This window comes from Oncorhynchus nerka, linkage group LG13, assembly GCF_034236695.1.
Source record: "Oncorhynchus nerka isolate Pitt River linkage group LG13, Oner_Uvic_2.0, whole genome shotgun sequence".
Taxonomy (NCBI): Eukaryota; Metazoa; Chordata; class Actinopteri; order Salmoniformes; family Salmonidae; genus Oncorhynchus; species Oncorhynchus nerka.
Window position 1 is genome coordinate 6962957 of NC_088408.1, and position 25757 is coordinate 6988713.

A 25757-nucleotide genomic window follows, 5' to 3' on the forward strand; every position below is an offset into this window, starting at 1 on the left:
CACTGCCATATAGTGGACCCCACACTTCACTGCCATATAGTGGACCCCACACTGCCATATAGTGGACCCCACACTGCCATATAGTGGACCCCACACTTCACTGCCGTATAGTGGACCCCACACTTCACTGCCATATAGTGGACCCCACACTGCCATATAGTGGACCCCACACTCCACTGCCATATAGTGGACCCCACACTTCACTGCCATATAGTGGACCCCACACTTCACTGCCATATAGTGGACCCCACACTCCACTGCCATATAGTGGAACCCACACTGCCATATAGTGGACCCCACACTTCACTGCCATATAGTGGACCCCACACTCCACTGCCATATAGTGGACCCCACACTGCCATATAGTGGACCCCACACTTCACTGACATATAGTGGACCCCACACTCCACTGACATATAGTGGACCCCACACTCCACTGCCATATAGTGGACCCCACACTCCACTGACATATAGTGGACCCCACACTCCACTGCCATATAGTGGACCCCACACTCCACTGCCATATAGTGGACCCCACACTTCACTGCCATATAGTGGACCCCACACTTCACTGCCATATAGTGGACCCCACACTTCACTGCCATATAGTGGACCCCACACTCCACTGACATATAGTGGACCCCACACTCCACTGACATATAGTGGACCCCACACTCCACTGACATATAGTGGACCCCACACTCCACTGCCATATAGTGGACCCCACACTCCACTGCCATATAGTGGACCCCACACTCCACTGCCATATAGTGGACCCCACACTTCACTGCCATATAGTGGACCCCACACTTCACTGCCATATAGTGGACCCACACTTCACTGCCATATAGTGGACCCCACACTTCACTGCCATAGTACTTCACTGCCATATAGTGGACCCCACACTTCACTGCCATATAGTGGACCCCACACTTCACTGCCATATAGTGGACCCCACACTTCACTGCCATATAGTGGACCCCACACTTCACTGCCATATAGTGGACCCCACACTTCACTGCCATATAGTGGACCCCACACTGCCATATAGTGGACCCCACACTTCACTGACATATAGTGGACCCCACACTCCACTGCCATATAGTGGACCCCACACTTCACTGACATATAGTGGACCCCACACTGCCATATAGTGGACCCCACACTTCACTGCCATATAGTGGACCCCACACTGCCATTTAGTGGACCCCACACTTCACTGACATATAGTGGACCCCACACTTCACTGACATATAGTGGACCCCACACTGCCATATAGTGGACCCCACACTTCACTGCCATATAGTGGACCCCACACTCCACTGCCATATAGTGGACCCCACACTTCACTGACATATAGTGGACCTCACACTTCACTGCCGTATAGTGGACCTCACACTTCACTGCCGTATAGTGGACCTCACACTTCACTGCCGTATAGTGGACCCCACACTTCACTGCCGTATAGTGGACCCCACACTGCCATATAGTGGACCCCACACTTCACTGCCATATAGTGGACCCCACACTTCACTGCCGTATAGTGGACCCCACACTTCACTGCCGTATAGTGGACCCCACACTTCACTGCCGTATAGTGGACCCCACACTTCACTGCCGTATAGTGGACCCCACACTTCACTGCCGTATAGTGGACCCCACACTTCACTGCCGTATAGTGGACCCCACACTGCCGTATAGTGGACCCCACACTTCACTGCCATATAGTGGACCCCACACTGCCGTATAGTGGACCCCACACTTCACTGCCGTATAGTGGACCCCACACTTCACTGCCGTATAGTGGACCCCACACTTCACTGCCGTATAGTGGACCCCACACATCACTGACATATAGTGGACCCCACACTTCACTGACATATAGTGGACCCCACACTGCCGTATAGTGGACCCCACACTTCACTGCCGTATAGTGGACCCCACACTTCACTGACATATAGTGGACCCCACACTGCCGTATAGTGGACCCCACACTGCCGTATAGTGGACCCCACACTTCACTGACATATAGTGGACCCCACACTTCACTGCCGTATAGTGGACCCCACACTGCCGTATTGTGGACCCCACACTTCACTGCCATATAGTGGACCCCACACTTCACTGCCATATAGTGGACCCCACACACTGCCATATAGTGGACCCCACACTCACCATATAGTGGACCCCACACTTCACTGCCATATAGTGGACCCCACACTGCCATATAGTGGACCCCACACTGCCATATAGTGGACCCCACACTGCCATATAGTGGACCCCACACTGCCATATAGTGGACCCCACACTGCCATATAGTGGACCCCACACTGCCATATAGTGGACCCCACACTGCCATATAGTGGACCCCACACTGCCATATAGTGGACCCCACACTTCACTGACATATAGTGGACCTCACACTCCACTGCCATATAGTGGACCTCACACTCCACTGTCATATAGTGGACCCCACACTGCCATATAGTGGACCCCACACTTCACTGCCATATAGTGGACCCCACACTTCACTGCCATATAGTGGACCCCACACTGCCATATAGTGGACCCCACACTTCACTGCCATATAGTGGACCCCACACTTCACTGCCATATAGTGGACCCCACACTGCCATATAGTGGACCCCACACTTCACTGCCGTATAGTGGACCCCACACTTCACTGCCGTATAGTGGACCCCACACTCCACTGCCATATAGTGGACCCCACACTGCCATATAGTGGACCCCACACTTCACTGCCATATAGTGGACCCCACACTTCACTGCCATATAGTGGACCCCACACTTCACTGCCGTATAGTGGACCCCACACTGCCATATAGTGGACCCCACACTTCACTGACATATAGTGGACCCCACACTTCACTGCCGTATAGTGGACCCCACACTTCACTGCCGTATAGTGGACCCCACACTGCCATATAGTGGACCCCACACTTCACTGCCATATAGTGGACCCCACACTTCACTGCCATATAGTGGACCCCACACTTCACTGCCATATAGTGGACCCCACACTTCACTGCCATATAGTGGACCCCACACTTCACTGCCGTATAGTGGACCCCACACTTCACTGCCATATAATGGACCCCACACTCCACTGCCGTATAGTGGACCCCACACTGCCATATAGTGGACCCCACACTTCACTGCCATATAGTGGACCCCACACTGCCATATAGTGGACCCCACACTCCACTGCCATATAGTGGACCCCACACTGCCATATAGTGGACCCCACACTGCCATATAGTGGACCCCACACTGCCATATAGTGGACCCCACACTGCCATATAGTGGACCCCACACTGCCATATAGTGGACCCCACACTGCCATATAGTGGACCCCACACTGCCATATAGTGGACCCCACACTCCACTGACATATAGTGGACCCCACACTTCACTGCCGTATAGTGGACCCCACACTGCCATATAGTGGACCCCACTCTTCACTGCCATATAGTGGACCCCACACTTCACTGCCATATAGTGGACCCCACACTTCACTGCCATATAGTGGACCCCACACTGCCATATAGTGGACCCCACACTGCCATATAGTGGACCCCACACTTCACTTCCATATAGTGGACCCCACACTTCACTGCCATATAGTGGACCCCACACTTCACTGACATATAGTGGACCCCACACTTCACTGCCGTATAGTGGACCCCACACTTCACTGCCGTATAGTGGACCCCACACTTCACTGCCGTATAGTGGACCCCACACTTCACTGCCGTATAGTGGACCCCACACTTCACTGCCATATAGTGGACCCCCCACTGCCATATAGTGGACCCCACTTCACTGCCATATAGTGGACCCCACACTTCACTGCCATATAGTGGACCCCACACTTCACTGCCATATAGTGGACCCCACACTTCACTGCCATATAGTGGACCCCACACTTCACTGCCATATAGTGGACCCCACACTTCACTGCCATATAGTGGACCCCACACTTCACTGCCATATAGTGGACCCCACACTTCACTGCCATATAGTGGACCCCACACTTCACTGCCATATAGTGGACCCCACACTTCACTGCCATATAGTGGACCCCACACTTCACTGCCATATAGTGGACCCCACACTTCACTGCCATATAGTGGACCCCACACTTCACTGCCATATAGTGGACCCCACACTTCACTGCCATATAGTGGACCCCACACTTCACTGCCATATAGTGGACCCCACACTTCACTGCCATATAGTGGACCCCACACTTCACTGCCATATAGTGGACCCCACACTTCACTGCCATATAGTGGACCCCACACTTCACTGCCATATAGTGGACCCCACACTTCACTGCCATATAGTGGACCCCACACTTCACTGCCATATAGTGGACCCCACACTTCACTGCCATATAGTGGACCCCACACTTCACTGCCATATAGTGGACCCCACACTTCACTGCCATATAGTGGACCCCACAATTCACTGCCATATAGTGGACCCCACAATTCACTGCCATATAGTGGACCCCACACTGCCATATAGTGGACCCCACACTTCACTGACGTATAGTGGACCCCACACTTCACTGCCGTATAGTGGACCCCACACTTCACTGCCGTATAGTGGACCCCACACTTCACTGCCATATAGTGGACCCCACACTGCCATATAGTGGACCCCACACTGCCATATAGTGGACCCCACACTGCCATATAGTGGACCCCACACTGCCATATAGTGGACCCCACACTGCCATATAGTGGACCCCACACTGCCATATAGTGGACCCCACACTGCCATATAGTGGACCCCACACTTCACTGCCATATAGTGGACCCCACACTTCACTGCCATATAGTGGACCCCACACTTCACTGCCATATAGTGGACCCCACACTTCACTGCCATATAGTGGACCCCACACTTCACTGCCATATAGTGGACCCCACACTTCACTGCCATATAGTGGACCCCACACTTCACTGCCATATAGTGGACCTGCCATATAGTGGACACTGCCATATAGTGGACCCCACACTGCCATATAGTGGACCCCACACTGCCATATAGTGGACCCCACACTGCCATATAGTGGACCCCACACTGCACTGCCATATAGTGGACCCCACACTTCACTGCCATATAGTGGACCCCACACTTCACTGCCATATAGTGGACCCCACACTTCACTGCCATATAGTGGACCCCACACTTCACTGCCATATAGTGGACCCCACACGTATAGTGGACCCACACTGCCATATAGTGGACCCCACACTTCACTGCCACTCCACTATAGTGGACCCCACACTGCCGTATAGTGGACCCTACACTTCACTGCCATATAGTGGACCCCACACTTCACTGCCGTATAGTGGACCCCACACTCCACTGCCATATAGTGGACCCCACACTCCACTGCCATATAGTGGACCCCACACTCCACTGCCATATAGTGGACCCCACACTCCACTGCCATATAGTGGACCCCACACTTCACTGCCATATAGTGGACCCCACACTTCACTGCCATATAGTGGACCCCACACTTCACTGCCATATAGTGGACCCCACACTTCACTGCCATATAGTGGACCCCACACTTCACTGCCATATAGTGGACCCCACACTTCACTGCCATATAGTGGACCCCACACTGCCATATAGTGGATCCCACACTTCACTGCCATATAGTGGACCCCACACTTCACTGCCATATAGTGGACCCCACACTGCCATATAGTGGATCCCACACTTCACTGCCATATAGTGCTATTGGTTCTATTATTGATTTAGAATATTATGAGCCAGATCCTAATTTGTGCATCTAGTTTAATACATTTTGTTTAATGGCATAGCCCTGCTTGCTTTGTCTTTCAGTTCATTCACGGCTAGGTTGACGTTCCCTGTGGCGCGGCTAGGTTGACGTTCCCTGTGGCGCGGCTAGGTTGACGTTCCCGGTGGCGCGGCTAGGTTGACGTTCCCTGTGGCGCGGCTAGGTTGACGTTCCCGGTGGGCGCGGCTAGGTTGGCGTTCCCTGTGGCGCGGCTAGGTTGACGTTCCCTGTGGCGCGGCTAGGTTGACGTTCCCTGTGGCGCGGCTAGGTTGACGTTCCCGGTGGCGCGGCTAGGTTGACGTTCCCGGTGGCGCGGCTAGGTTGACGTTCCCGGTGGCGCGGCTAGGTTGACGTTCCCGGTGGCGCGGCTAGGTTGACGTTCCCGGTGGCGCGGCTAGGTTGACGTTCCCTGTGGCGCGGCTAGGTTGACGTTCCCTGTGGCGCGGCTAGGTTGACGTTCCCTGTGGCGCGGCTAGGTTGACGTTCCCGGTGGCGCGGCTAGGTTGACGTTCCCGGTGGCGCGGCTAGGTTGACGTTCCCGGTGGCGCGGCTAGGTTGACTTTCCCGGTGGCGCGGCTAGGTTGACGTTCCCTGTGGCGCGGCTAGGTTGACGTTCCCTGTGGCGCGGCTAGGTTGACGTTCCCTGTGGCGCGGCTAGGTTGACGTTCCCGGTGGCGCCTCAGGTTTTGTCCCTGTTATGCGTACGTGTGTTCTATATCAGTAGAGCCCAGTATATCTGTTTCCCTGACATCTGGACCTTGTTCTGGGACGTCAGAATGTTTGTCTTGTTGAGTTTTGACCGTCCGGGTCCAGGTTTGACAGAACTATTAGCGGATGATCTAATGGTTGTTGTAACCGTCAGCAGCACCAGGTCATCTGACTACAGGAAGCGCGTGTGTCGTTAAGAGTGAGATCGGGCGCTGTTAATTGCTCAAGCGTTTTCTTGCCATTTAATTGATCTAGATATTAAATAGACTTGAGCTGAATTTGTACTCCTCACCCTTGGGAAAATAAATCTATGTTCATCATGTTGACTGCATTTGTTATTAGTGTATATTGATTTGATTACGTTTTTCCTCCCACACCACTTTTTAAATTTAATTTCAGTAAAAAGAGTTAATGTCAAATTGAATCATAAGCTTTTTTTGGAAGTCTACAAAGCATGAGATTTTTTTTTTTTTGATTTATGTTTATCAATTATGGTGTGTAAGATGTAAATATGGTTTGATAATTTGTTATACAATTTGACTTTTGCTCAGGATGTTGTGTTCACTCAGAACGTGCAGTGATCTGCTGTTCATGATGGTGCTGTTGACACAAATGCCACGATAATTGTTTGGGTAAAATTTGTATTTTTTTTAAATGTTATTTTTAATGTAAAATTGGTATTATTCGTTCCAGTTGTCAGGGAAATAGCCTATACCCAACACTGTTAAACAGTTTAAGCATGGCAGTGATACATTTGGTGCGCTCCACAGTTTGGGAACTACTGGTGTAGAGGGCCAATTCCCGCGACAGGTGTTTGGTATCATTTTCACTATCTGTCAAGGAAAGATAATTGATAATTCACTTTCTCTCTCTCGCTCTCTCTCTCTCTATATATATACGCACAGGTGTTTGGTATCATCTTCACTATCTGCCAGGGGAAGATCATAGATAACTACGGGACGCTGGCAGGAAACATCTTCCTCTGCGTCTTCCTCTTCATTGGATCGGTCCTCACAGGTAAAGACCTTTTTTCTGATGGTGGTGGTCAAAAGTAGTGCACTACATAGGCAATAGGGTGCCATAGGGCTCTGGTCTAAAGTAGTGCACTACATAGGGAATAGGGTGCCATAGGGCTCTGGTCTAAAGTAGTGCACTACATAGGGAATAGGGTGCCATAGGGCTCTGGTCTAAAGTAGTGCACTACATAGGGAATAGGGTGCCATTGGCTACTGTAGTCCAAGTCCACATTCACCCACATGAGAGGAAAGTGAGGCTACTGATTGGGCCTCGAAGGGTTAACTCCAGAGAGCTGCTGTGTAATTCCTTAAATACATCCATACTGACTACTGGAGAACATCAGGGCTGAAGTCCAAGTTCACCAACATGACAATAGACCCTAAACTTGGTCCTCTGGACACCAAGGGATGCACATTTTTATTTATTTAAAATATTTTAACCTTAAACTACAAGGCTGATTTTCAAATGATCAAAGAATGATGATTAGTTGATTTTATTTGAATCGGATGTGTAGTGCTGGGGAAAAAACAAAACGTGTACCCAGTGGGGACCCCGGGACCCAGTTTGAGAAACACTGCGCTAGCTGATTATTACATTTACATTTAAGTCATTTAGCAGACGCTCTTATCCAGAGCGACTTACAAATTGGTGCGTTCACCTTATGACATCCAGTGGAACAGCCACTTTACAATAGTGCATCTAAATCTTTTAAGGGGGGTGAGAAGGATTACTTTATCCTATCCTAGGTATTCCTGAAAGAGGTGTGGTTTCAGGTGTCTCCGGAAGGTGGTGATTGACTCCTCTGTCCTGGCGTCGTGAGGGAGTTTGTTCCACCATTGGGGGGCCAGAGCAGCGAACAGTTTTGACTGGGCTGCGCGGGAACTGTACTTCCTCAGTGGTAGGGAGGCGAGCAGGCCAGAGGTGGATGAACGCAGTGCCCTTGTTTGGGTGTAGGGCCTGATCAGAGCCTGGAGGTACTGAGGTGCCGTTCCCCTCACAGCTCCGTAGGCAAGCACCATGGTCTTGTAGCGGATGCGAGCTTCAACTGGAAGCCAGTGGAGAGAGCGGAGGAGCGGGGTGACGTGAGAGAACTTCGGAAGGTTGAACACCAGACGGGCTGCGGCGTTCTGGATGAGTTGTAGGGGTTTAATGGCACAGGCAGGGAGCCCAGCCAACAGCGAGTTGCAGTAATCCAGACGGGAGATGACAAGTGCCTGGATTAGGACCTGTGCCGCTTCCTGTGTGAGGCAGGGTCGTACTCTGCGGATGTTGTAGAGCATGAACCTACAGGAACGGGCCACCGCCTTGATGTTAGTTGAGAACGACAGGATGTTGTCCAGGATCACGCCAAGGTTCTTAGCGCTCTGGGAGGAGGACACAATGGAGTTGTCAACCGTGATGGCGAGATCATGGAACGGGCAGTCCTTCCCCGGGAGGAAGAGCAGCTCCGTCTTGATTATGTTAATGATGTGAAGGGTTAAAGGTCAGTCCAGAGGGTTACTGAATGGGCAGTATTTAGGGGAGAACTATAAATCAATTGAAGTAATAAATCAATGAGCCCTAAACTCCTCTTGAAAGTACATACTGGTTGTTTTTGGTAGGGCTAAAGTCCCAAGTTCATTTATTGTTAATGATTTATTGTATGACTAGAAGGGTTAAGAGTCCGCAACAGAGGGTTACTGCATGGGCAGTATTTAAGGTAAACTATAGTTAAATAAAGGTTAAATTAAACATTGACAACTCATGACCACCAATTATTTACAATCTGAGCCATAGTATAGATAATGAACTAGGTCGTGTTGTAATATTAACAAAGTTATAAACCTCTGTTATGAATTAGTCCTTCCAGCTTTTTTATTGAAGGATTTATGTATGGTGTACATTGTTTTTGTATTGAGTGCCCTCTAGTGGAAGCTGTACCTTACTGTCTTTGCTATAGGGAATATTATTTCATGCTATTTGACAAGCAACACAGTGAAACAAATGATGTATTTACCTGATCCACTTATCAAACTCCTCGAGAGCAGAGTCTGTTTTCACTCCACAGATTGGTTAGGAACTCCCACCCTCACCTGCTTGTCTGGGTCTTAATTGATTTAGTTAGGAACTCCCACACTCACCTGGTTGTCTAGGTCTTAATTGATTTAGTTAGGAACTCCCACACTCACCTGGTTGTCTGGGTCTTAATTGATTTAGTTAGGAACTCCCACCCTCACCTGGTTGTCTAGGTCTTAATGGATTTAGTTAAGAACTCCCACACTCACCTGGTTGTCTGGGTCTTAATGGATTTAGTTAAGAACTCCCACACTCACCTGGTTGTCTGGGTCTTAATGGATTTAGTTAAGAACTCCCACACTCACCTGGTTGTCTAGGTCTTAATTGGACACCACTGACCTGAACCGTAAAAAACCTTATCATGGAATTGTATGGAGGGATCTGCTGAAAGGTCATGTGTTGCAGGCATCAAAATGGCTGGCACACACCTCACTAGTCTTACGTAAACCCTAAACATGCATGTCCGCTTTTTAAGAAATGTTTTTCTCTCTCCAGGCTTCATCAAGTCAGACCTGCAGAGACAGAAGGCCAACCAGTTAGCCAAGGCAGCTGTAAGTGTGGGGGGCAGGCTGAGGGGTGTGTTAAATCCGTTTCTGTGTAGCTATGTATGTCTGGTGCAGTCTGCTCCGGAAGTCACCTTACACTATTTTGCTGTTGCTCCTAGAATTACTTGTCTCATGCTGAGTTGCATGTATGTCTGTTTAATGTTCTCTCTGTGTGTCTGTCTGTCTAATGTTCTCTCTGTGTGTGTGTGTGTGTGTGTGTGTCTGTCTAATGTTTCCTGTGTGTCTGTCTGTTTCCTCTGTGTCTGTCTGTTTCCTCTGTCTGTTAATAACCCCTTACTATCTCTATCGGACACGTTTTTTCCAGTAAGTCAGAAGTTGTCAAATTTGACCACTTTGATAGATGTTTTGACGTCAAATAGGACAACCTGATCAGATCAGGTCGCTCTCAGACAACTTAGTAACTCCATTTTCAATTTATTGAGAGCAGTAACTCCCCTCAATTCAAAATAACTTCTGAAGTTTTGTAAATGTATGTTTTGGTAACACTTGACAAAACTTTATAACACGGTCATAACAGCTGACCTAGCTGTCGTAATATGGTCATAACACTGTCATGACATATATATTTAAACCTATTGTGACACAGTTCATTCCAAAAGTATTCAGACCCCTTGACTGTTTCCCCCCACATTTTGTTACTTTAAATCGTTATTCTAAAATTGATGAAATAGTTATTTTTTTTCATCAATCTACCCATAATGACAAAGCAATAACAGGTTTGCAGAATTTTCTTTACAAAAATGGAAATATCCCATTTACAGCAGTGATGACAGCCTCGAGTTTCCTTGGGTTTGATGCTACAAGCTTGGCACACCTGTATTTGGGGAGTTTCTCCCATTTCTTCTCTGCAGATCCTTTCAAGATCTGTCTGGTTGGATTGGGAGCGTCGCTGCAAAGCTATTTTCAGGTCTGTCCAGAGATGTTGATCGGGTTCAATTCCGGGCTCTGGCTTGATCACTCAAGGATATTCAGAGACTTGTCCCAAAGCCACTCCTGCGTTGTCTTGGCTGTGTGCTTGGCATTGTTGTCCAGTTGGAAGGGGAACCTTTGCCCCAGTCTGAGGTCCTGAGAGCTCTGGAGCAGGTTTTCATCAAAGATCTCTCTCTCTACTTTGCTCTGTTCATTTTTCAATCGATCCTGAGTAGTCTCCATGCATAATGCTGCCACCCATGTTTCACTGTAGGAATGGTGCCTGGTTTCCTCCAGATGTGACGCGTGGCATTTAGACCAAATCTTGGTTTCATCAGACCAGAGAATCTTAATTCTCATGGTCTGATGAGACACAATCTTGTCTCGGAGCTCTAAGGACAATTCCTTCGACCTCATGGCTTGATTTTTTGCTCTGATATCCTCTGTCAACTGTGGGACCTTATATAGACAGGTGTGTGCCTTTCCAAATCATGTCCCATCAATTGAAATGACCACAAGTTGTAGAAACATCAAGGATGATCAATGGAAACCAGATGTACCTGAGCTCAATTTCAAATCTCAGCACAGATTCTGAATACTTATGCAAGTTATTTCTGTTTTTCGCTTTGTCGTTAATTGGTATTGTGTGTAGATTGATGAGGGGGAAAAAAATAAAGTTATCAATTTTAGAATAAGGCTGTAACAAAATGTAGAAAAAGAGAAGGGGCCTGAAGGCTTTCAGAATGTATATTGCTTTATTTTATGGCTGGTTGGTTATGACACTGACAAAAGTGTCAAAACCCACAAAACCTTCCACACAAGGCAGAACCTTCCACACAAGGCAAAACCTTCCACACAAGGCAGAACCTTCCACACAAGGTAGAACCTTCCACACAAGGCAAAACCTTCCACACACCTTCCACACAAGGCAAAACCTTCCACACAAGGCAGAACCTTCCACACAAGGCAGAACCTTCCACACAAGGCAGAACCTTCCATTACACCATAGTCTACTCGTCAACAGCATGCTTATGTTACACAACGTTTTCTGAAATTGACCATATTAAATGATCATTATTGAGCACACATTGATGTCAGACATGCATCTATCCCAGTGCTCTGTTGCTGATGACTGGGATGAATGCAGGAGCAGGACAAGACATTCTCTTTGTGACTCATGACTGATATAAGGACATGTACGTGATATGCCAATCTGGCTTATATTTATTTTATTTTACCTTTATTTAACTACGCAAGTCAGTTAAGAACAAATTCTTATTTTCAATGACGGCCTAGGAACAGTGGGTTAACTGCCTGTTCAGGGGCAGAACGACAGATTTGTACCTTGTCAGCTCGGGGGTTTGAACTTGCAACCTTCCGGTTACTAGTCCAACACTCTAGCCACTAGGCTACCCTGCCGCCCCTCCACTCTAGCCACTAGGCTACCCTGCCGCCCCTCCACTCTAACCACTAGGCTACCCTGCCGCCCCTCCACTCTAACCACTAGGCTACCCTGCCGCCCCTCCACTCTAACCACTAGGCTACCCTGCCGCCCCTACACTCTAACCACTAGGCTACCCTGCCGCCCCTCCCTCTAACCACTAGGCTACCCTGCCGCCCTCCACTCTAACCACAGGCTACCCTGCCGCCCCTCCACCTAACCACTAGGCGCCCCCTCCACTCTAACCACTAGGCTACCCTGCCGCCCCTCCACTCTAACCACTAGGCTACCCTGCCGCCCCTCCACTCTAACCACTAGGCTGCCCTGCCGCCTCTACACTCTAACCACTAGGCTACCCTGCCGCCTCTCCACTCTAACCACTAGGCTACCCTGCCGCCCCTCCACTCTAACCACTAGGCTGCCCTGCCGCCTCTACACTCTAACCACTAGGCTACCTGCCGCCTCTACACTCTAACCACTAGGCTGCCCTGCCCCTAACCACTAGGCTACCTGCCGCCCTCTACACTCTAACCACCACTAGGCTAACCACTAGGCTGCCCTGCCGCCTCCACTCTAACCACTGCTACGCTGCCGCCCCTCCACTCTAACCACTAGGCTGCCCTGCCGCCCCTCCACTCTAACCACTAGGCTAACCACTAGGCTACCCTGCCGCCCCTCCACTCTAACCACTAGGCTACCCTGCCGCCCCTCCACTCTAACCCCTCCACTCTAACCACTAGGCTACCCTGCCGCCCCTCCACTCTAACCACTAGGCTACCCTGCCGCCCCTCCACTCTAACCACTAGGCTGCCCTGCCGCCCCTCCACTCTAACCACTAGGCTACCCTGCCGCCCTCCACTCTAACCACTAGGCTACCCTGCCGCCTCTCCACTCTAACCACTAGGCTACCCTGCCGCCCCCCTCCACTCTAACCACTAGGCTACCCTGCCGCCTCTCCACTCTAACCACTAGGGCTCTAACCACTAGGCTACCTGCCTCTACACTCTAACCACTAGGCTACCCTGCCGCCTCTCCACTCTAACCACTAGGCTACCCTGCCGCCCTCCACTCTAACCACTAGGCTGCCCCTGCCGCCTCTACACTCTAACCACTAGGCTACCTGCCACCTCTACACTCTAACCACTAGGCTACCCCGCCCCCTCCACTCTAACCACTAGGCTACCCTGCCGCCCCTCCACTCTAACCACTAGGCTGCCCTGCCGCCCTCCACTCTAACCACTAGGCTACCCTGCCGCCCTCCACTCTAACCACTAGGCTACCCTGCCGCCCCTCCACTCTAACCACTAGGCTGCCCTGCCGCCTCTACACTCTAACCACTAGGCTACGCTGCCGCCCCTCCCTCTAACCACTAGGCTACCCTGCCGCCCCTCCACTCTAACCACTAGGCTACCCTGCCGCCTCTACACTCTAACCACTAGGCTACCCTGCCGCTAACCCTAGGCTACCCCGCCCTCCACTCTAACCACTAGGCTACCCTGCCGCCCTACACTCTAACCACTAGGCTACCCTGCTGCACCCCCCTCCACTCTAACCACTAGGCTACCCTGCCGCCCCTCCACTCTAACCACTAGGCTACCCTGCCGCCCTCCACTCTAACCACCACTAGGCTACCCTGCCGCCCTCCCCTCCACTCTAACCACTAGGCTGCCCTACACTCTAACCACTAGGCTACCCTGCCGCCTCTCCACTCTAACCACTAGGCTACCCTGCCGCCCCTCCACTCTAACCACTAGGCTGCCCTGCCGCCTCTACACTCTAACCACTAGGCTACCTGCCGCCTCTACACTCTAACCACTAGGCTACCCTGCCGCCCCTCCACTCTAACCACTAGGCTACCCTGCCGCCTCTACACTCTAACCACTAGGCTGCCCTGCCGCCTCTACACTCTAACCACTAGGCTACCTGCCACCTCTACACTCTAACCACTAGGCTACCCTGCCGCCCTCCACTCTAACCACTAGGCTGCCCTGCCGCCTCACTCTAACCACAGGCTACGCTGCCGCCCCTCCACTCTAACCACTAGGCTACCCTGCCGCCCCTCCACTCTAACCACTAGGCTACCCTGCCGCCCCTCCACTCTAACCACTAGGCTACCCTGCCGCCCCTCCACTCTAACCACTAGGCTACCCTGCCGCCCCTCCACTCTAACCACTAGGCTGCCCTGCCGCCTCTACACTCTAACCACTAGGCTACGCTGCCGCCCCTCCACTCTAACCACTAGGCTACCCTGCCGCCTCTCCACTCTAACCACTAGGCTACCCTGCCGCCTCTACACTCTAACCACTAGGCTACCCTGCCACCCCTCCACTCTAACCACTAGGCTGCCCTGCCGCCTCTACACTCTAACCACTAGGCTACATGATTATGATGGTCATGATGTTTGTTTACAGCGTCATACATGGATGCTTGTTATTGTCATTATTGTAGTAACATTTTTTTTTGGGGGGCAAGGTTTTCTTCCCGACAGCGATGATAACATGATAGTACTTCCATTAACCCCTGATGTGAATTTAAAAAAACAGACTCTGTTCCAGGTGGAAGGAGAGCTCTCTGGTCAGCAGCAGGACTACGGGGCCACGGCTCTAATCGACAAGCCAGACTGCCCTTCTGCTTCTCTTCAGGCTTGATCACTAACCCATATACCCTATAACCCCTACTCTCTTAGCTCGAACATCAGACGGGCCAAGGTAGGGGCACAGCCAACCAATAATCACCACACGCTTCCCTGTCATTCTTCTCTTAGGAGTGAATCCTAACTTTCCACTTTTCCCATTCGACATCATGACCAAGTTTTAAGTTAGGATTCACTCTCCTGAACACCTTTCGCTTTTGACCAGGAACTTCCTGGAAGCTTTGTAGTGCAAAAAAAAAAATCTTTAAATTTTTTTCTCCCATTGGCTAAAAATGGACTTTAGATGATCTAAGTGCTAGGAAGTTTTTTTTGGGTGGGAAATTAAAAACGTAACCCTCAACCCTTCATCTCAATCCCGCTGTTCCATTTTCACTTCCTTCTAAAACTCTCCACGCTCCAGATTACATGATTAGACACGGGTTATTTTCACCTACAGTATGTTGAATAAACATTTAACATTTACATTTAAGTCATTTAGCAGACGCTCTTATCCAGAGCGACTTACAAATTGGTGCGTTCACCTTATGACATCCAGTGGAACTGCCACTTTACAATAGTGCATCTAAATCTTTTAAGGGGGGTGAGAAGGATTACTTTATCCTATCCTAGGTATTCCTTAAAGAGGTGGGGTTTCAGGTGTCTCCGGAAGGTGGTGATTGACTCCGCTGTCCTGGCGTCGTGAGGGAGTTTGTTCCACCATTGGGGGGCCAGAGCAGCGAACAGTTTTGACTGGGCTGAGCGGGAACTGTACTTCCTCAGTGGTAGGGAGGCGAGCAGGCCAGAGGTGGATGAACGCAGTGCCCTTGTTTGGGTGTAGGGCCTGATCAGAGCCTGGAGGTACTGAGGTGCCGTTCCCCTCACAGCTCCGTAGGCAAGCACCATGGTCTTGTAGCGGATGCGAGCTTCAACTGGAAGCCAGTGGAGAGAGCGGAGGAGTGGGGTGACGTGAGAGAACTTGGGAAGGTTGAACACCAGACGGGCTGCGGCGTTCTGGATGAGCTGTAGGGGTTTAATGGCACAGGCAGGGAGCCCAGCCAACAGCGAGTTGCAGTAATCCAGACAGGAGATGACAAGTGCCTGGATTAGGACCTGCGCCGCTTCCTGTGTGAGGCAGGGTCGTACTCTGCGGATGTTGTAGAGCATGAACCTACAGGAACGGGCCACCGCCTTGATGTTATTTGAGAACGACAGGGTGTTGTCCAGGATCACGCCAAGGTTCTTAGCGCTCTGGGAGGAGGACACAATGGAGTTGTCAACTGTGATGGCGAGATCATGGAACGGGCAGTCCTTCCCCGGGAGGAAGAGCAGCTCCGTCTTGCCGAGGTTCAGCTTGAGGTGATGATCCGTCATCCACACTGATATGTCTGCCAGACATGCAGAGATGCGATTCACCACCTGGTCGTCAGAAGGGGGAAAGGAGAAGATTAATTGTGTGTCGTCTGCATAGCAATGATAGGAGAGACCATGTGAGGTTATGACAGAGCCAAGTGACTTGGTGTATAGCGAGAATAGGAGAGGGCCTAGAACAGTCCCCACTGGGACACCAGTGGTGAGAGCACGTGGTGAGGAGACAGATTCTCGCCATGCCACCTGGTAGGAGCGACCTGTCAGGTAGGACGCAATCCAAGCGTGGGCCGCGCCGGAGATGCCCAACTCGGAGAGGGTGGAGAGGAGGATCTGATGGTTCACAGTATCGAAGGCAGCCGATAGGTCTAGAAGGATGAGAGCATAGGTCTAGAAGGATGAGAGCAGAGGAGAGAGAGTTAGCTTTAGCAGTGCGGAGCGCCTCCGTGATACAGAGAAGAGCAGTCTCAGTTGAATGACTAGTCTTGAAACCTGACTGATTTGGATCAAGAAGGTCATTCTGAGAGAGATAGCGGGAGAGCTGGCCAAGGACGGCACGTTCAAGAGTTTTGGAGAGAAAAGAAAGAAGGGATACTGGTCTGTAGTTGTTGACATCGGAGGGATCGAGTGTAGGTTTTTTCAGAAGGGGTGCAACTCTCGCTCTCTTGAAGACGGAAGGGACGTAGCCAGCGGTCAGGGATGAGTTGATGAGCGAGGTGAGGTAAGGGAGAAGGTCTCCGGAAATGGTCTGGAGAAGAGAGGAGGGGATAGGGTCAAGCGGGCAGGTTGTTGGGCGGCCGGCCGTCACAAGACGCGAGATTTCATCTGGAGAGAGAGGGGAGAAAGAGGTCAGAGCACAGGGTAGGGCAGTGTGAGCAGAACCAGCGGTGTCGTTTGACTTAGCAAACGAGGATCGGATGTCGTCGAGAGGGAAAAGGATACAAGGTAGTGGTCGGAGACTTGGAGGGGAGTTGCAATGAGGTTAGTGGAAGAACAGCATCTAGTAAAGATGAGGTCGAGCGTATTGCCTGCCTTGTGAGTAGGGGGGGAAGGTGAGAGGGTGAGGTCAAAAGAGGAGAGGAGTGGAAAGAAGGAGGCAGAGAGGAATGAGTCAAAGGTAGACGTGGGGAGGTTAAAGTCGCCCAGAACTGTGAGAGGTGAGCCGTCCTCAGGAGCTTATCAAGGCATCAAGCTCATTGATGAACTCTCCGAGGGAACCTGGAGGGCGATAAATGATAAGGATGTTAAGCTTGAAAGGGCTGGTAACTGTGACAGCATGGAATTCAAAGGAGGCGATAGACAGATGGGTAAGGGGAGAAAGAGAGAATGACCACTTGGGAGAGATGAGGATCCCGGTGCCACCACCCCGCTGACCAGAAGCTCTCGGGGTGTGCGAGAACACGTGGGCGGACGAAGAGAGAGCAGTAGGAGTAGCAGTGTTATCTGTGGTGATCCATGTTTCCGTCAGTGCCAAGAAGTCGAGGGACTGGAGGGAGGCATAGGCTGAGATGAACTCTGCCTTGTTGGCCGCAGATCGGCAGTTCCAGAGGCTACCGGAGACCTGGAACTCCACGTGGGTCGTGCGCGCTGGGACCACCAGATTAGGGTGGCCGCGGCCACGCGGTGTGGAGCGTTTGTATGGTCTGTGCAGAGAGGAGAGAACAGGGATAGACAGACACATAGTTGACAGGCTACAGAAGAGGCTACGCTAATGCAAAGGAGATTGGAATGACAAGTGGACTACACGTCTCGAATGTTCAGAAAGTTAAGCTTACGTAGCAAGAATCTTATTGACTAAAATGATTAAAATGATACAGTACTGCTGAAGTAGGCTAGCTGGCAGTGGCTGCGTTGTTGACTTTGTAGGCTAGCTGGCAGTGGCTGCGTTGTTGACTTTGTAGGCTAGCTGGCAGTGGCTGCGTTGTTGACACTACACTAATCAAGTCGTTCCGTTGGGTGTGATAGTTTCGACAGTGCTGCTATACGGGGGCTAGCTGGCTAGCTAGCAGTGTTGATTACGTTACGTTGCGTTAAAAGAACGACAATAGCTGGCTAGCTAACCTAGAAAATCGCTCTAGACTACACAATTATCTTTGATACAAAGACGGCTATGTAGCTAGCTATGTAGCTAGCTACGATCAAACAAATCAAACCGTTGTACTGTAATGAAATTAAATGAAAATGTGATACTACCTGTGGAGCGAAGCGGAATGCGACCGGGTTGTTGAGTGAGGAAGTTCAATTCGGTGGACGTTGGCTAGCTGTTGGCTAGCTAGCAGTGTCTCCTACGTTAAGGACGACAAATAGCTGGCTAGCTAACCTCGGTAAATTAAGATAATCACTCTAAGACTACACACTCTAAACTACACAATTATCTTGGATACGAAGACAGCAAAGACAACTATGTAGCTAGCTAACACTACACTAATCAGGTCATTCAGTTGAGTGTAATAGTTTTTAGTGCTGCTATTCGATAGACGGTGGACGTTAGCTAGCTGGCTAGCTGGCTAGCAGCTGGGCAGATAGCAGTGTAGACTGCGTTAGGACGACGAAATACGATAATTACGCAATTATCTTTGATACAAAGACTGCTATGTAGCTAGCTAAGAAGAAATTGCTAAGATTAGACGAATCAAACCGTTGTACTATAGTGAAATGTAATGAAAAGTTATACAACCTGCGGCCGAAGTGCGAATGCGACCGCTCGCTCCAACCCGGAAGTACGGGATAATCTTTTAACCTTGTGTTGTGCCTAGTACCTGTATATGTGTGTATTTATGTAGCGTGTTATGTTTTTTGTTCTTTTAGTTATCTGTTGTTGCTATGGATACTCAAACAGTTGGTCTACTTGTATTTCAGACTAATACTATTTTGCATCAGGATTTTAAAAATTCTGGTAACTTCTCCAAATTTCCAGATTTCCAGAAATCCTGGTTGTAAGATGCCTTGGAATCAGAAGGGAATAATCAGAGAATCCTCCAGCTGATATCTCTGGAAAACCTGGGGATTCTGGGAAAGTTATTAGAATTTTGCAACCTTAATCAGAATAGTCTTCAGTTGGACTGTGATTGGTGGATTTGTTTTTGATTGACAGGTCCCGTCAGACCCAGAGGATGGGAACATGTCTGCCCCTGCAGTCCTCGACGAAACCAGGTTTTAGAGACGGACGATCTGCTGGACACACACACACACACACACACACACACACACACACACACACACACACAGTGGCTTGGCTTAAAGTATTCAGACCCCTTTGTCCACATGTTGCCTGCGTTTAAAATGCATTACATTTAGATTTTTGGTCATAATGTCAAAGTTAAAATGCAGTGCCAGTCAAAAGTTTGGACATTCAAAAGGTTTTTATTTTTACTATTTTCTACATTGTAGAATAATAGTGAAGACATCAACTATGAAATAACACATATGGAATCATGTAGTAACCAAAGAAGTGTTAAACAAATCTAAATATATTTGAGATTCTTCAAACTTGCCACGCTTTGCCTTGATGACTGCTTTGCACACTCTTGGCATTCTCTCAACCAGCTTCATGAGGAATGCTTTCTCAACAGTCTTGAAGGAGTTCCCACATATGCTGAGCACTTGTTTACAGCAATTCCTTCACTCTGCAGTCTGACTCATCCAAACCACCTCAAAAGGGTTGCTGTCGGGTGATTGTGGAGGCCAGGTCATCTGATGCAGCACTCCATCACTCTCAAATAGTGCTTACACAGGCTGGGGGTGTGTTTTGGATCATTGTCCTGTTGAAAAACAAATGATAGTCCCACAAAGTGCAGACCAGATGGAATGATGTATCGCTGCAGAATGCTGTGGCAGCCATGCTGATTAAGTGTGCCTTTTAATTTTAAATATATCACTGACAGTGTCACCAGCAAAGCACCATAACACCTCCTCCTCCATGCTTCACAGTGGGAAATACACATGTGGAGATCATCCGTTCACCTACTCTGCGTCTCACAAAGACACGGCGGTTGGAACCAAAAATCAGACCAAGGACAGTTTTCTCTTCTTATGGATGAGTGTTCCTGTGCAGGAACCAAAGCAGCGGAAATTTTAGAGCGCCACCTATAGTTTTTGATAAAACTCAAACTTTCATTAAAACACACATGCAAGGTACTGAATTAAAGCTACACTCGTTGTGAATCTAGCCACCAAGTCAGATTTGTAAAATGCTTTTCGGCGAAAGCATGAGAAGCTATTATCTGATAGCATGCACCCCCCAAAATACCTGAACGTCACCTAAAACAACAGATTCTGCGGTAGCCGGCGCTACACAAAACGCAGAAATAAAATATAAAACATTCATTACCTTTGACGAGCTTCTTTCTTGGCACTCCTATATATCCCATAAACATCACAATTGGGTATTTTTCCCGATTTAAATCCGTCATTGTATAGCCAAAATGTCATTTTCTGAAGACCGGTCTGATCCAGGAATATTCCCTTTTACAAGACGCGTCACTTTTTAAAATTACAAAACTTGCCTATAAACTTTTACAAATCACTTCAAACTACTTTTCTAAACCAACTTTAGGTATTAATAAACGTTAATAATCTATCAAATTGATCACGGGGCGATCTGTATTCGATAGCAGCAAGTCTTGAAATCATCGTCCATGTTTTGACTTTCATAACATCCTGAGGTGCGCCCCAAGACAGGAAGTGCCTATACGTCATCTAACCAAGGATAAAGCAGGCATGAAATGCCAGTACTGGCGACATCGTGTGGAAGCTGTAGGCGTTGTAATGGTAACCTCATTTATTTTCTGTCGCCTTAGACAATACATTGACTGGCGGATGAATATTTTTTGTGTGTTTTTGGTGAACAGTTTTCCCTGGGATTTTTACTCCTAAACACGTTCTGTTATAGCCACAGACACGATTGAACCAGTTTTAGAGACTTCAGAGTGTTTTCTATACACACATACTTATCATATGCATATACTATATTCCTGGCATGAGTAGCAGGACGTTGAAATGTTGCACGATTTTTTACAAAAAGCTGCGAAAATTCGCATCATCCCTAACAGGGTGGTCTAATGTCCGTTGCTCGTGTTTCTTGGCCCAAGCAAGTCTCCTCTTATTGGTGTCCTTTAGTTGTGGTTTCTTTGCATGAATCAGGCCTTCATGGTCGAATTGCTGCAGTCTCCTCTGAACAGTTGATGTTGAGATGTCTCTTAAACTCTAAAGCATTTATTTGGGCTGCAATTTCTGATAACTGGTAACTCTAATGAACACATATCCTTTGCAGCAGAGGTAACTCTGGGTCTCCCTTTCCTGTGGCGGTCCTCATGAGAGACAGTTTTTTCGACTACACTTGAAACTGTCAACATTATAAAATAATTCCGTATTGACTTATCTTCAAAGGAATGGACTGTCGTTTCTCCTTACTTATTTGAGCTGTTCTTGCCATAATATGGACTTGGTCTTTTACCAAATAGGCCTATCTTCTGTATACCCCCCTTGTCATAATATAACTGATTGGTTCAAATGCATTAAGAAGGAAAGAAATTCCACATATGAACTTTTAAAAATTCACACCTGTTAATTGAAATGCATTCCAGGTGACTACCTCAATAAAGCTGGTTGAGAATGCCAAGAGTGTGCAAAGCTGTCATCAAGGCAAAGGGTGGCTACTTTGAAGAATCTCAGATTTAAAATACATTTTGATTTTAACACTTTTTTGTGTGTTTTTTTTGCTTACTACATGATTCCATATGTGTTATTTCTTAGTTTTGATGTTTTCTATTATTCTACAATGTAGACCATAGCCAAAACTTCTGACTGGTACCTTTTTGTGTTTTTTAGCGACATAAAGTATATATTTTTCTCTTTTCAAGGTTTCAGTTGCATTGAAGTATTACTAAAACTATCCTAAAGACATGGAACGCTTTTCAAAATGTATCCATTGAGCTTTTAGTTTTTGATGTTCTTATTCTTAAAAAAAAAGCTCATATCTCCTTGGAGAAATGTTTTTACAAATGCTGATTGCTTGTAAAAATATAAATTGACATATATATATATATATGACATAATAAAATAATTATTTTTCTAAGGTGCATTATTAACTTAATGAATGGTAGTATTGAGTATTTTTCTTTAAACAAATCTGTTAATTTTATAGTAACACCAATAACTGATTTATAGTTGTGTATAACAGTTGTTGTTCAGTAAACATGCAGTATTTATTTACCTGTTGAGTAGATGTGACATGTCTGACCTTTTATGTTGTCATAAAGATTGGTTTCCTAAAGTATTTGAGAGCCTTCAATGTTGAATCTGTAAGATACGTCTTTATCATCACATGCCTGCTGCCAGACAGGCCGTTTACAGACCGCATATGTACCTCATGAACACTAGGTGGCGACATTGTAATTCTGTGATCTAATAGTAAAAAAAAGATATCTCCAGGGACTGATGATGGTGAAATCGCATCACTAACATTCTATATTAGGTAAGGAGGGTTTCTAGACATCTTCCTACCTACATGCAGTAGGTAGACATGCAGTAGGTAGACGGTAGACGTGCAGTAGGTAGACATGCAGTAGATAGACATGCAGTAGGTAGTCATGCAGTAGGTAGTCGTGCAGTAGGTGGACGTGCAGTAGGTGGACGTGCAGTAGGTGGACGTGCAGTAGGTGGACGTGCAGTAGGTGGACGTGCAGTAGGTGGACATGCACGGTGACGGTAGACATGCACGGTGACGGTAGACATGCAGTGAGGTAGACATGCAGTAGGTAGACATGCAGTAGGTGGACATGCAGTAGGTAGACATGCACGGTGACGGTAGACATGCACGGTGACGGTAGACATGCAGTAGGTAGACGTGCAGTAGGTAGACGTGCAGTAGGTGGACATGCAGTAGGTAGATATGCAGTAGGTAGACATGCAGTAGGTGGACATGCAGTAGGTAGACATGCAGTAGGTAGACATGCAGTAGGTAGACATGCAGTAGGTAGACATGCACGGTGACGGTAGACGTGCAGTAGGTGGACGTGCAGTAGGTAGACGTGCAGTAGGTAGACGTGCAGTAGGTAGTCGTGCAGTAGGTAGACATGCAGTAGGTAGACGTGCACGGTGACAGATGTGCAGTAGGTGGATGTGCAGTAGGTGGACGTGCAGTAGGTGGACGTGCAGTAGGTGGACGTGCAGTAGGTGGACGTGCAGTAGGTGGACGTGCAGTAGGTAGACGTGCAGTAGGTAGACATGCACGGTGACGGTAGACGTGCAGTAGGTGGACGTGCAGTAGGTTTTGATTCGGGTCTTGCTAAGAACACATCTGATTTTGTCTTTCTGTGCAGTGGTGTATTATGGTTGAGTCCAGCTGCCTCAGGACTGATTTTCACACACACACACCCCTCCCTCCCTGATCCAGCCCCCTCCCTCCCTAATCCAGCCCCCTCCCTCCCTCCCTGATCCAGCCCCTCCCTCCCTGATCCAGCCCCTTCCTCCCTGATCCAGCCCCTCCCTCCCTGATCCAGCCCCATCTCCAGTCATAACATTGACCAGTTAGGGGCCTGTTTATGTCTATTGGAGACAGTAAAAGCACAGGGGGCGTGTGTGTTTTTTCTCCCATCAACAGCGCTATTAGATGCAGGTGCCTTGTATTTGAGAATAAAGCCATGTCAGCTGGTTACATCAAAGCCTGGTGGCAATAAGGCAGTTAGGTAGAGGAGTTCTGTGGTAGGGTAGAGGAGCTCTGTGGTAGGGTAGAGGAGCTGGGCTGAACCAGCATATCATGGAGCCCGGAGGGAGCTTTGTTTGCGTTGCCTGTTCAAACAGTGGCAGGGCAGGGATTTGATGGTGCCGGCTGAGAGCTGTACTGTACACGCCTGGCCTAGTGCTGGGCTGGACATAAACATGACAGAGAAGGGGAGGGGGGTGACACATGAGAGACTAGATTGAACAGGGGATAAGGAATTAGAGAAAATGTAGGTGAAAAGAGTGAGACCGAAGGGAGGAATTAAATAAGTTAAGACATTTGAACTCTCAAGTGATTGGTCATGTCGGCCTTCACACTGAGCGTTGTGTAACTGAGAAGTGACAGTGAGTGGTGGTCTGGCTCTGTGCCAGAGGGATGTGGTTGGTAACAGTAAGTCCCTGCTCCTGGTTCCCTCCCTAATGGTACCCTGTTCCCTAGATGGTGCACTACTTTAGACCAGAGCCCTATTCCCTAGATGGTGCACTACTTTAGACCAGAGCCCTATTCCCTAGATGGTGCACTACTTTAGACCAGAGCCCCATGTGACACAATTTGGGACACACATTCACCCAGTTCCCAGAAGAGATAACGAAAATCCCACTGGGATTTGTTTTCGTTGAGTTTCCAAAGTTTCATTCTGCGTGTAAACAGCTGTAAGTCAATATATAACGTATACCTGGTAGAGGAGGCTGGTGGGAGGAGCTATAGGAGAATGGGTTCATTGTAATGAACGGAATGAATGGAACAGTTTTAAATCCAATGGAAACCATTTCTTCATTCTATTGATTCCATTCCAGCCATTTAAAATGAACCCATATTCCTATAGCTCCTCCTACCAGCCTCTTCTGATACCAGGAGTATTCAAATCTTACTGAGGTCTGGACTGCTGGGGCGGCAGGGTAGCCTAGTGGTTAGAGTGGAGGGGCGGCAGGGTAGCCTAGTGGTTAGAGTGGAGGGGCGGTAGGGTAGCCTAGTGGTTAGAGCGTTGGACTAGTAACTGGAAGGTTGCAAGTTCAAATCCCCGAGCTTACAAGGTACAACTCTGTTGTTCTTCCCCTGAACGAGGCAGTTAACCCACTGTTCCTAGGCCGTCATTGAAAATAAGAATTTGTTCTTAACTGACTTAAAGATAAAAAAATGACATAAAGATAAAAAAATATTGCTGCTTTTCTGATCATTAATTGCACCAACATGGTATCCCAGGTCTAAATCAGTCCCTGACTAGAGAGGAAGTGGAACTGGCTCGTCCCTCACTAGAGAGGAAGTGGAACTGGCTCGTCCCTCACTAGAGAGGAAGTGGAACTGGCTCGTCCCTCACTAGAGAGGAAGTGGAACTGGCTCGTCCCTCACTAGAGAGGAAGTGGAACTGGCTCGTCCCTCACTAGAGAGGAAGTGGAACTGGCTCGTCCCTCACTAGAGAGGAAGTGGAACTGGCCCGTCCCCGACTAGAGAGGAAGTGGCTTCAAGGTGCAGATTTTATTTTGATGGTAATATAC

The 25757-nt window shown here is 48.6% G+C and overlaps 1 protein-coding gene across 2 annotated transcripts in view; it reads left to right on the plus strand.

Moving 5' to 3' along the window:
* LOC115118183 (heme transporter FLVCR2-like) overlaps positions 1-22815 on the plus strand; it is a 79877-nt gene extending 57062 nt beyond the window's left edge. Inside the window, exons 8-11 of one of the 2 annotated variants that reach the window (XM_029646751.2) lie at positions 7459-7570; positions 10121-10176; positions 15097-15249; positions 19633-22815. In XM_029646751.2, coding sequence (XP_029502611.1) covers positions 7459-7570; positions 10121-10176; positions 15097-15189 — 261 coding nt within the window. In that variant the 3' untranslated portion in view covers positions 15190-15249; positions 19633-22815. The remainder of the gene's footprint in view (positions 1-7458; positions 7571-10120; positions 10177-15096; positions 15250-19632) is intronic. The other variant, XM_029646752.2, reaches the window with a different exon arrangement.
* Positions 22816-25757: the final 2942 nt, after the last annotated feature.